This window comes from Falco cherrug, chromosome 2, assembly GCF_023634085.1.
Source record: "Falco cherrug isolate bFalChe1 chromosome 2, bFalChe1.pri, whole genome shotgun sequence".
NCBI classification, from domain to species: domain Eukaryota; kingdom Metazoa; phylum Chordata; class Aves; order Falconiformes; family Falconidae; genus Falco; species Falco cherrug.
The window spans coordinates 5,061,691-5,075,224 of NC_073698.1; the positions used below are offsets into that span (position 1 = coordinate 5,061,691).

Below are 13,534 nucleotides of genomic sequence, written 5' to 3' on the forward strand. Positions count from 1 at the left end.
CAAATGTAGTGATGGGGGAGAGACAGCTGGCTGTCATACTTTTGTTCTTAGTTGCTTGCGAGAAAGTGGTAGGAGATGTGCTTTAAATCAAACCAGTGAAATATCTCTGCATGGCTAATATATTCCTCCCTCCTTCATCCTTCATTGGGAAGCAGCAGAAAGCTTGAAGGTCTCCGTGAAACGCAATGGACATGTGGTGTTCCCTTTGTGTCAGATAAGCACCACAGAGGGGTTATGGTGGATTGTCACCAGCAGTGTGGTACAGTGTGGGGAATGTAAATCCTCCACTTTCAACATTTTCCCAAGAGAAGACTCTCCCCTGGCTTTGGAAGGCATTTCTCAAGGGCTACATAAAATCCAGGGGCCATTGGATGCTGTATTTTACGCTGCTTTGGCTCTAGGGCACTACTCCCCTGTTTTGGCCTTGAACAAATGCTCACTTTGTCATTAGTCCAGAGGACAAAATCCCACCGAGGTTCTGAGGTGCCTGTTAGCTCCAGAGGCTCCTAAATCCATCCTACAGGAATCTGTAACCTTCCAAAAATGCCTTCTCAGATCTCACTTGTTCACAGTGGGATCCAGGTTCCCTGAAAGGTTCACCAAGGATTTCTGAAAGCTGGCTAGGTCTGTGAGTGCAGAAGGGAAATGCACAAGTACCTCCCACGCAAAGTGAATCTGCAACAACCATTTTCCCCGAAGAACAATGGAGTGGGCAAGACGCTCACAGAGCTTGACAACAGCTCCAGCTCCATCCGCTGGAGAAGCACTTGGAAGGCAAGTTACATTTCAATCGTGCTCAGTACATCCCTGGACAATTCCAGTGGCCCTTGTTTCAGTTTCTACAGTGCTGCCACGAGCAAACAGCTACCTCCCTTTGGGAATCCACAGTCCCTAACTCCTGTGGGAAAGCCACCCTCAGCAGGTCACAGGCCACCTCTGCTGCGACATTATGCAGACCTGCATTTTAAGATAAGTGAGTTTCTTAAGATCCAAACAGTTTAATAATTTTATACTTCTGAAGATGGTTAAGCTGTTTGTAATACTGCATGTCCTAACGGTAAGAGTGCCCCTGTGCTGGAGGGCAGTACAATGAGATAATTGACCGTGGCACCATTATGTAACTGTGCCTTCAGCTCTGGGTGTATAAATCACATCACAGACAATTATCTCACTAAAGGGCCCCCAACAGCAGGCTCTATTGCTTAATTAGGCTCTTGAGGTGAAGCCAACCTCATGTCTGTGCGGTTGCCAGATGTCTTGATGGGAGTGGATGGGATGGGGCGGGGTAGGTTGGATCTGCTTTGCAGGCTGAAGTCAAGAATAAGAAAGTCATTGTGTTCGCTACAGGAATAGCGAACATGGCTTGAAGGGCCTGGCACCCTCTCATCCGCCCCCTCCAGAGGCAGGAGAAGCAGTGTTCAGGCATAGCAGGCACATTCTTTCAGGAAAGCTTGCTGTTATTATAGGGAGGGGGAGAGAAATGTGTGTCCCAGAGATGCGGGAACAAATGTGACTTGGGAACACGTCAGTCTCACTTGGAGAACTTTGTTCCTTTCACAGGGAAATGATGTCTGACACCTCATTGCCATGAGGCACAGACTAAGAGTGAATGAGAGCTGGGGAGTGAACAAAGCAAAGAGTCTGAAAGTCCTTTCCCTTTCTCCAAGCCCCAGAGACCAAGAGTGATGGCTAACCCTGACCCCAAGGAGGCTTCACATGTCGGAACCTGGAGATCCAGGCTGGCATGGTTTGTGTACTACAACTTCTGCCCCTACCGGTATGTCAGCACAGTGCTCCCCTGTTATTTATTCCTCTTTTCTTTCCCACTTTTTCACCTTTTCCTCTGCCTCAACAATCTTCCACATCTCCACCTTACCACCACCTGCAGAATTGTGCTCATTTCTGACAGCCACAAACTGGTCCCACCGGTCCCACCCTGGCGGCCCACTTCTCCTTTCTCCTTTGTGCCTCTCCACACCAGCTCTTTAGCTCAAACACAGACCTTTTGGGGACCGGGATGGTCATTTTTCTGGATGCTTCCTTGTGAATGTTTGAACAGCCAGTGAACAAAGGATCAGAGGGATCTCCAGCAACCAGCTGGACTCCTGTTCCAGGAGGAGAGGAACTGTTAAATTGGAAGCCATTAAGAGAATGAAGCAAAGGGGGTCAGCTGGAAGTGCGGCTAGATTTATGCAACCCTTTTTGTTATAACAATAATGGTAATGAGGATGGAGGACTGCACTGCATGAGGACTGCACAGCAAGGGGACCAGCTGAGAATGAAGCAGAAAACAGCTGCAGAGCAACCACGGCGCTAGGGAATGTGGCTAAGTAGGTGTGAGCGTGCATCTGTACCAGCATGTGGGGAGCTCTGGGGCGCTGAGAAGGCAGGTGATTTTTGGTGCTGGGATTATCAAGGCGGTGCCTGTTTCCTGATGGATAATCCATTGTGTGCAGCTTGGTTGGGAAAGAGGAAGTGGCCCAACTCACCTTGGAGCAGGGTGTAGAAGGCTCCCGATGCTGACAAATTGGTTGTTATCGTAACATCATCCTTGCTGGAGGTTTCCACCTGGACATGCACAGAGCTGTCGGTGTCGCTGCGGAAGCTGCTCACTTGGCCAGTAGGGAAGGTCACGTTGGTCAGGCGGCCAAAGCTGTCATACCTGAAAGGGAGGAAGGAGTAAAGTCAACAGCATCAACAGAGAAGTGGGATACAGGAAGCATCCTATAAAGCAGATACCAAGTCTTGAGTTCTTCACCCAGATTTTCCCTAAAGAAAAACGCACTGTCACTCTGTCAGATTGTCTTGACTTTTTTGGCTTCATGAGAAGCAAATCACAGGTTTTAGCTGAAGAAAATCAAGCAAAGAACAGAAAATGACTAAATAAGTATTAGGCTGTATTTTAACAACATTTTTCCTATACTTATCACCTGCATTATGCTTCTTGTTTACAAAAGTAACTTTACTTCCCATCCACTGTGCTGTGACTTACCGAAAAGGACTGGCCTGTGCATCCTGTCTTGCAGAACTCGTTGTTTCTGAAGGCCACCAACTGTTTTGTCTGGTTGTGTCCTGAGCTCTTCAGCAACGTTTTTTTTTTTTATTTTTATTTTTTCTATTTTATTTTAAAAGCTAATGTTAGGGTAGCAGCAAGAACCTGCCAGATTGGCTACATCAAGTAGAGCACAGTCCTTTGTGAGCACGGTGTAGAGCCCTGAGCACAGATGAGACCCTCGTGTCTACCTTTTACTGTTCCCAGGACCATCTGGAAGGGCTGATTTAAAAGTGCAAAAAAGTAGTCCAGTTATCACCCCTACTGTGTCCTTGGCTTTCCCAATGAGGGACTCAACATAAGCACCATCTGGGAAAGTTTCTTTGATGTGGACACCTGTGTACCGGGACCCAGATGAAATAAGCTACAAACATGCAGGTCCCACAGCAGTTAACAAGCCGGGTGGTTATTTTTCAGTAAAAAGGAGAAGCAGACCCGTGTGCCTAGAGACCTCCTGAGTTGACATAGGAAACGCTCTCATTTGTGGCACTGCAAAAAGAGTGCTCTTGGGTCACAAGACTGAGCTACGAGCAGACCACTGGTGAGGGACCTTTGCAGCGAGGCTACTGCGGACTGAAATGGAAAGCAGCAGGAAGGTCTACTGGCTTATGTCTGGAGAGCTGTTGGACCTTCTGATGAGATGGACCTTCAGGGAAGGGATATTTAAATAATTAGGGAGAAACAGCAGAAAAATTCCAGGAAAAGTAATCAGTGGTAAATGTCTGACTTTCAAGTCCTGCCCACATATCATTTAAGAATGATTTATATGATATATAAGAAGATCATATCAAGAAAATGTATCACTTGGGGATGCAAAGTGAATGATGGGTGAGCAGAGAGGACTTGGTAAGCCTTTGATGGAGCACAGTGTTCAGTGAAGGGTGCTATTCCTCAGAATAATAATTCAAATGATGCATTAAGGATAACAAGCTTAGAAAACATGATCTGAGAGGCACACTCCACACCTCCCGCCCCCCCCCCCCCCAAAAAAAAAAAAAAAAAGAAAAGTTGATTTAGAAGAGGGGAAACAAGGAATTGGGAAGATGCCACCCTGACAACTGTTGTTCTGAAAAGCGTAATTAATTTGTTCGTCACATCTACTGAGGATGTAACAAAAAGTAATCGGCTGGAATGTAAACAAGGAAGATTCAGGCCAGAAGCTGGAGAACGTTTTCCAGGCCCATGGCTGCTCCAAGAAGAGGAACAGATGGAGTGCTGGAAAACCCATTGCCCAACACTTTTAAGAATAGGTGAGAGAAATGTGTTAGAGAGGGTCTGGATACAGTTGATCAGGCCTCAGAGTGAGCAGATGTTTGAGGAACTCTTGATCTTCCTCTTCAGGATTACTCTGAGCTGAGCTCAGAGACAACAGACCCCATCTAACAACAAAAAAATCCAAACCAAAAAAAAAAAGAAGAGAAGAGAAGAGAAGAGAAGAGAAGAGAAGAGAAGAGAAGAGAAGAGAAGAGAAGAGAAGAGAAGAGAAGAGAAGAGAAGAGAAGAGAAGAGAAGAGAAGAGAAGAGAAGAGAAGAGAAGAGAAAAGAAGACAAGACAAGACAAGAGACAAGAGACAAGAGACAAGAGACAAGAGACAAGAGACAAGAGACAAGAGACAAGAAAAAGTGCTCTTGAACTGTAATCCATGAGAGACCCAGGAGCAGCCATTGGACTGGCTCTGCACTACACAGAAAAAGAAAATAATTTCTCTTCTATTCTCTTTTTTTTCAGATTTGTACACAATGCTGGTACTTTGCTTTTGACAATATGCTGGCAGTGACTCAACATGAGGAAAGGCTGGTTGAAAAGGTGATTTTTGCCCAGAGTTTAATATTTATTGTATAGTGACTAAGTGGGTGAGTTCATTGCAAGTCTCTCCAGCCCTTGGGTTTGGAGACACCATCATGTGAGGCTTTTCTTGCCCACGGGGCATAGGGGGAGGTAGGAAGGTAGAAGAAAGCATTTGGCCCTCCTCAGTGTCAGGCTATCAGTCATGGGATTATCCAAGCATGGAACACAGAGCAGCCTCACCCTTTCCCTCCCAGATCTTGGTGATCAGTTGTTCACTTGTGAAACAGAAAAGAAGGAAGAAAAAAAACAAACCAAAGATGAATTCAGGACTGCATTGCAGGAGTTTGGCAGAGACCAATTAAAGCTTTTCCAAGCAGCTAGCAGGACACAGTTTGGATCTGAACTGAATCTCCTTGCAAAAGCCAGAACTAAAGTGCTCTCAGAGCCAAATCCTTTGCTCCCTGTTTGTGGCTGGCCTGTTTGCAGTGAGGCGGTATGCGTTTTGAAAGCGCCTTCTGCACAGTCATCTGCACGTCTCCTCTTAAAACTGAGTCTTAAACTGAAAACATCACAGGTGATATCTTTACCCCCCTCTGCTGAGACAGGACACAAAGGACATGATTTAGTCTCACCTTCTAGCAGAGAAAATGTTGTCACTAAAGAGCTGTTGTGTAACACCCAAATCTTTCTACCACAACATCATTAGTCCTATATATAAACCAGTCTGAACCATAAGGGTAGACTCAGATCTCAAATGCACTAGAATTTAAGGAAGTTGGATCTGAATTTGGCAACTCTGACTTTGTGGTATTAACAACTGTAAGGGGTTTATTTTTATTGCTCTATTTACATTTTTAAAATTGAGTTGCTCCTGAAATTGAGCTTGATTCACCTCCTAAAAACAACAGGACAAATCTAGACGTGCTGCGCTGAAGTCTAAGGGGGGTGAGTTTGGTGTAATACAGGTGTGAGTGTGAAAGGATGGAGGTCTGCAGATTAGGGAAAGGAGAGCAAAAGTCAGGATGGATGGGGACAGAGAGCTTGTTCATGTGATGGACGTGGCTGCTGTTTCATTTAAGTGCTGAGTCAATGTCCTGCGAGTCATATGTTTTATCCTAATTGAATGACACTCCGCACTATGCTGAGAGTCAGCACAGAACCTACACGCCATGCAAGCCCTACTCATGTGCTCCAAAGAAAGCCTCAAAATCCTGTGGATACTTGGTTTAACAGCCCCAAGCGGCAGCAGACATCCAGCTCTTTAAACTCTATTCCTGGACATCAAGCTCAGAGCACCCTCACAGATGGTCCTCCAGCTCCCTGCTGGGCAAATTTGTAATATTTGCAAATATGCAAATGGAGAAAGATGCCAGTAACCTCTGCCTGTGCAAAATGGGTTAAAATAGCAGGAAAAACCCCAAACAAACACAAATGAGTGCGATGGTACCTAAACCTGTGTGCACACATTTTTCTTTTTAAGACAAAATGACTAAGTACAATACACATAATGGACACGGATACATTTTTACAGCTGTACAAAACTCACACTACAGGGAGAGCTTCACCAAGAGCAAGGGCTTCCATTTGGGACTTTGGATCCTGAGAAGCAAGGCTCCTTTTGGGCCAGAACAGGCTGGAATAGTGTGCTGGAATTGGTTTAAGATGTCTGCACATGTACATTAGACTTTTGGCACCTTCTTAGTCACCCCATTAGCCTCCATCAGAAGTAACCCGGACCATCTGTGCTTTCTGCATTTGCAAGAACTGCTGCAACTCGGCCCAGCAGCAAGGCAGGCACCTTCCAAGCACTCGCTTTGGGGGTGACAGCTCATCTATTTGCAGATGCAAGGAGGTCATGCCTTACAAAGGGAGAAATGCGAGAAGGTAGCACAATTAGACTGTTCCCATTTTTATTCTTATTTTTAATTGGTTGGCAGATGAAGTGTAAAATGCTCCTGTCCAGAGAAAAAACTCTTTTTAGCACCGCAGTGGCATTGCAAAAAGAAGTGTGGGAAGCCAGTGAGCATGGACACCACCACCACCACCACCCCCCACCTTTTCCTCTTGGCAAGCAGTTTTTGCTTCTGTTTTGCTCAGGACCAGAGCACTTTCCGCGTTTCCCTTGATTTAGATCACACAGCACATACCTGCTATCATCTGTCACACTGCAGATCCCAAACAGATAATGTGCTTAACGAGTTAAATGAGTTGGGTCCTTCTACCTCTGCTTTCAGCCCTATAAAGGCACTTATAGGGCACATCCTCAGCTTGGAGAGGAAGGCCAAGCGACTGGCTCTTATGTAGCTGCAGGTGCGCTCTGGTATTTGCAGTAAGATAAATCTCTCCTAGTCACCTCATTTTGCAGCTAAGCCGCCTAGGCCTGTTTCCACAGTGTTGGGATTTAGGTGTGGGCCAGTTTTCATCAGAGCCTAAGACTTCTGTGTTCTCCAAATGCTCTGAAAGCACCAGAATTAAGAAAATACTGAAATGCAGGAGCGCACGCGGTGGCCACTCCGAGCAATGAATTCATCACCTGCTCACGCAGCTGCTGCCTCCCATTCAAACCTGCTGCAAAGGCTCAGCACTCACAATTACAGCGACAATTACCAGGCCAGCAAAGGAAGCTGTTGCCATCCATTCCCAATTGGAAACGTATTTAGCTAAGGTTCAATGCACAGAATTAAAATGGTATTTGGTGCTTATGAGGCCTAATTGTGAGCTTGTAAACATTCAGCGCTTTCATTTATCACATTACCATTGTGTAGAGACCTGGGCCTTGGGAATTAAAGAGAGCATCCTAAGTACTGTCTATTCAGAAATCAATTCCTTGCCTGAGTCTCTGGGTTTCCTCATTTTAGCTTTTTCACATTTCATCAGCCTTTTAAAAATCCAAGTCAAATAGATCGGAAAGAATTCACTATAATAATATTGCATTTAGTGCCAAAGTGTCCTAATGTACTTTGCATACTATATTTTGTGTGCGATTATACAGACATGCACCCGCCGCCTCTGAACAAGCTCGCTTCTTCACAATTTTTCAAACAACATTAAACACAACATTAAAAATAAATCTATAACAGACAAACCAATACTACTCAAATATGTATGAAGGCAAGTCCTCTCCCTAATGACACAAGGCCATGCTGCAGCCACTGTCTGCAGAATTTTCTGACTGCCCAAATGAGAAGAGGAAGATATCTCTCTCTGGCTTTTATGATACTCATAATTCCCTTGGTTCTCAACTAGACTCTGACACCAGGCATTCATTTCAAACCAGGCAAATGGCTCAAAACATGATCTCACAATGTACTGAGAGTAGTGAAGTACTATTTTATCGTGCCACTTAAATGCAGTTTTGCTAGAACTTCAAAGGAATAATGTTGAGAATCTAATTATTTTATCATGAAGAAATTGTGGAGCAAAGAAATCTTGCCAGAAGAGGAGGGAGGGCAAAAGCCAAAGGTGGTTCTCATACACCAGTCTGCTGCAGGAGCAGAAAGAGACCCTCACTTGAACTACTTTGAACCATGGATGCCACCAAATCCCATAAAACTCAGTGTATGACCCGAGATATCATCAGGTGATAAAGGGATGTTATTAATGCTGTAAGCTAGCTTTTCTCTGAATCAGGAGGTGGCTGCACCTCCGAAGGTAATAAGCATTATTTATTTCTGGTTTTGGCTGTGAGAGAAAAAATTTCAAAGCCTTTACACCAACTGCAAGGCACTCTGGGTCTGCATCTCACCTTGGGGCAGATGCTGGCCACGATGCCAAGTTCTGGCACCCCAGTCACCCAGACAAGGGCATTGGTTGGGGCACCAAATAGTGCTGCTGCTGGGGTGGGACCTCTGCTGAGTCTAGGGTGTCACTGGGAAGCCATCCAAGGTCCTCCTGCATGCTCAGTGCAGCTGGCTCCTACCTCCCACCCATTACAGTGTGTGAAGTTTGGCAGAGTGGTTCTCTGTAAAATATCACCCGACGTTACAGGTCACAGCTCCCCTTACTGCCCATCTGAAGACCTGGCTCCATGAGACCCTTTGCCCTGCAGGCAGCTGTGAGCCACTTCTTGGGCAGTCCATGAAAACGTTTCAAATTTCTGGGCTTGGCTGCAGGGATGTGTAAGTATTTCATTCTGTATGGGAGGAGGTAACCTTTGAAACTAATTGGGCACACAAAGGACCTAAGCCAAAGAGCCTCGTCTGGGCTAAATAATGCATAGAAGATTTGACTTTGGCTCAGAGGGAAATTGAATTAATGTACAGTGATACCATCTCAATGAGCTAATCAAGATAATTGCCATATTCTTGATTTGAACAAATACATTAGTAAGATTTTCTGGATTCAGAAGTAGACAAACAGCAACTTCTAAGAAACTTTGTAAAGGTTGGTAGCAATTTTTTCAGGTCAAGTGAAAAAGCAGCAACAACAAAGAAGCAAGTAGTCAGACAGCATCCTTTGTCTTTGACTTGAGGAGTTGAACAAGAAGCCGTTCTGCGGGCAGAGCTTCCAGATCAGCTTCCTTTGCTGCTGATTATCACTGTCACAGGTTCAATGGGAAGGCAAGTCTTTAATCCAGTTACTGGACAAGCTGAGCTGCATTGCATTAATTGACAACGAATGTCAAGCCCTCTGCAGAGGCAGAGAAGGTCTATATAATGCTAAAACCCTCAAAGAAGTCCTAGATAGGCCTTTGGGGACAGGCTAATTACTGCAGAGAGCTAAGTTTTACTCTCAAAGGAAAGGGAAACTGCACGTTATATACTGAACCTTTCTCAACACTACACTCAATAAAGTAGGATTGTTACGGCAGCTTTGGTGTAGGATGTGTGAAAGGAAGAGCTGTGAGAGCTGTGCACGTCTGTTGCTGCCTGAAGACAGCACTGGTCTCCTTCCCCTACAGAAATGAAGGGACAATGTGCCAGCCCAGCCTGAACCCTTGGAGGACCCCGATTCCCTGGCATGCCCTGGAAATTGACCTCCAGCACTGCATCAACGTATCCTACCTCCTCCTCTCCTCTCCAGAGCCACATCAACATGCCCGTACGTCACAGCTCTTGGCAGCCTTATGATAAAGGCTGAGAAATGCCCTGGTAAGAGTAACAACTGAAGGAGAACCAGAGATGCTGGATATGTAAACACGTAGTGTTGCCACTCTTGTAACACCATTGCTCTTTCATGTTGGATGTCTGCTTTATGGCCCTCTGCAGACAGTTAAAGGTAAATCTGATGAGGATGTTCTTCGTGGGGCCACTGGTGCAGTGTATAGTTGTGCCAGCTGAATTTATGTTGACTCTTAACTTTTTAAACAGTGATGTCCAGCTTGCCCTGGCCTATAAACAACTATTACATGCTGTGAGGAGCACGCAGCTTTTTCTCAGAGCCAGATTTGATGTCTTTATTTCCTTGGCCCTGAGCAAAACAGAAATATGAGCTTCACCTTCCCCCTCAGCCAGGACAGAAAACTACTCAGAGCACCTTGTGGCTGCTCATGATCACAGGATTTCTCTAAATCACTTGAACTCCTCAATGTAAATTTCCTGATGTTCTGATATAGAAACCAATAACTTGAAGGTATTGAATGTTGATTTGGTTTACACCATCTTCTTTGGCTTCTTGGATATCAAGGAACTTAGATTTAATCCTGCCATTCCTGCACTCCTCCCTGCAGTTTGTGTTTGACTTATGCAAATCTGTCTGGTGAGAATGTATCTTAAGGCATTGAGAGTCATGATCTAAGATACCAAGAAATGGGAAGTATACTGCTTCTCATGGTTGGTTGCTCTACTGGTTAGGTAATCTCAGCCTTAAAAAATCACGCCTTCCTGTCAACTGAAATGCTTTGCTTTCCAGGCCCTTACCCTTCTCAAGCCTTTCGCTGCTAGATTAAGAGTCTCTCTCTATAGGTGATAGCTTTGTGCTGATGTGCTGTGATCTAGACACTTCCCAGCCTTCTTCAAGTTTAAATAGATAGATCAAGCCTTCTTAGTTCTCCAGCACAAAAGCACTTTCTCCCCACAAATGTATTTTTGTTGTGCTTTTCTGCACAACCTTCAATTTTCACTGTCCTTCATAAGCTGCAAACATCAGAACTGACTATTAGTCTCATCAATGCTGTACAGGGATAAAATCAGCTTCCCACTACCCACTACAAGTAGAGTGGGATGAATATATGTATTAATTTCGCTTGTCCATCCAGGCAATGTTAGACAGATTTGCCATGGAATTATGCTGAGGATCACACTGAATGACCTGCTGCTTTGGTCACTACAGCCTCTGAGACTCAATAGTCAGTCCAGTTCTTTTGTGGCCCGTTACTTATGTACCCTGCCATTAGATTGTGTGAAGAATGTATTTTGTTTAAATGAAACCTACTTTATTAAGGAATCTAAGCATCTCAGCTTTATTTACAAATCTTCTCATTTTATCAGTCTGATTTTATTTTGTTTGCCCAGATTATGCATGCAAAACCTGGGTAGAATCAATCCCTGCCCATGCATTCAAAACAACCCTGCTGGATGATTCCCTGCTGCTGACTGCTTTTTGAGAGCTATCACAGAGCATGTTCTTGAACATTTGATATGTACCTTTCACAGCTGAAAAGATGAGCAGACTGATCTGCTTTCCAGGTCCCTAGTGGACAGGTTAGGATAGGATCAGATAGGATAGGACGGGCCAGGACAGGCTAGGATGAAGAGTGACAGTCTGCAGTGAAGAGTGACATTCTCTCTCTTAGACTGAGCATATAAAAAAGCTTTCTAATAATAACAATAAGATAGGTAAATGCATTGTTATCACTAGAAATATCTATGAATAACTGGGATGACTTTGATAGGAACCATCTGACCAAATGGTAGACATCTGCAATGTAAACACCTGTGTCTGAGCTAACCATTCTGGACTACCTCTTGCAGGGAGAAACTTTCAGAATACAGCTTATGTCATCAGATACCTGACATCATATATGACGCATAAGACACATAAGAAACTCACTCTGAAAATGCCTGTTTCTCTCCCTTGCCCATAAAGGGAGGCTGGGGCAACTAATTCAGAGGTAGACTTTTACCCTGCAGTTCTATAAAGTTGCATCAGAACCTGTCAGGAACAGTTAAATAGAGATAACTGATAACAGGTTGGAATGAGGTATCTCTGAAGACACATTCCCAATGCTATTTTCAGTGATGCTATGCTATCATATAGTGCTGACTTGTTCTAGTCAAGATTTCCATAGTCCAACCACTGGAGAATACTGTCTACCATTTAGCTCTAAAAAGCTTTCTTACAAGTCTTCTAAAGTGCATAAAAGGACCAGAATGATGACTTGCACAAATGTTCTATTTTGTTGGATAGCAAGAAATAATGGATCACTGTTATAAATATATCCACGGACTAAGTAGGATTTTAGCTTCTGTCTCATTTTATCTCCTTTATGTTTTCAGTCACACTTTTAAATAAAAGATTATGTTTGAAGTATAAATCTGACCGTTATTAGCTGTAATGTTTAGTTTGCTTCACTGTCCGCAGCTACATCTGTTTTCAAGCACAGGAACTATTGGGTTCCTTGCAAAAAGGAAATACCTCCTTGATTTAGCACAGTGGTTCTGACAATATAGCAGGCTTCCACTCCTATAGAGAAAAACACCCTATCTTTCCTCCCTAAAGCCTCCCTCAAGCAAATTTAATGCAAGAGATGGAAGGGTATTAACTTTGATTCACTGAGGAATATTGCTATAGTAATTGCAAGCAGAACATTGATGGAATGCAAATAACCTTTCAAAAGAGTCTTCAACAAGTTTCCATCAGTTCTTTTTGCGGCAGGAGCAGTAATAGTGAGTATTAAGCAAAGACATTTGCAACTAAGCCTGGAACATTTTAAAGAGAGAACCAAAGCAACTGCGTGTCTAACACACGGATATGTGGGTTTAGCCAGCTTGCCTTCCATCAGTCTCTTTTTCTTTTAGTTTTTTTCTTTGTAATCTGGGGAACTGTCTGTTCTAGCCAAACTGGACTCTTACAATGGGTCTATTATTGTGGTAGCTGAACACTTCCATCTAACCATTCATATCATAAGGGAAATTATGCACTAAAAGGAGCGTTTCAAAATGGCTAGATTTGAAAATAAAAATTAAACTAAGAAAGAGGGAGGGGAAAGGGTTCTCAACAGCAGGATGAATTTGCAGACCATCCTTCTAGATGCCCTTCATTCAGTACTCTTTCTCCTATTTGATATCAGAAATGTGTTGTCTTCGTGTTATTTATAAGCAGGGAATTGTTAATAGTAATACAAAAAAGAAGCACAAACCTTCAAGTCATTGCCAGCTTTGGGTTTTTCAACGCATCCTGTTTTCTCTGTGCTCAAAAATCTCTTTGGGACAGGGATGGTCTTGAACAGTTCTGAGACTATTTTTGAAGCTTAGTGAGGCCAATTACAACAGTAGAAACCAAGCAGTCTATTAATTACAGAATCATTTTCTGAGCAAGCTGTCATTAGTCATTGGCAGTTGTCATTCCACATCAGCCATTTCAAACAAGCTCAAAAAAGACCTTGCACCATAGGAAGGAGGTGAAAAGCTGTGAAAAAGAGAATCTGATGGAACTTTCGCACTTCCAGGGCTTTCAAAGCCAAGAAAAATTCCCTGACATGCAACCTAAATCCCTAGTCCTAACTATATTAAGGAGAACCAGGTGTCCAAACT

At 43.9% G+C, this 13,534-nt stretch overlaps 1 protein-coding gene across 1 annotated transcript in view; it reads right to left on the bottom strand.

The window, feature by feature from the left end:
- The window catches only part of TENM4 (teneurin transmembrane protein 4), a 353,678-nt gene that overhangs the window by 30,598 nt on the left and 309,546 nt on the right, over window positions 1-13,534 (bottom strand). Inside the window, 1 exon segment of the mRNA XM_055703071.1 lies at window positions 2,490-2,662. Coding sequence (XP_055559046.1) covers window positions 2,490-2,662 — 173 coding nt within the window.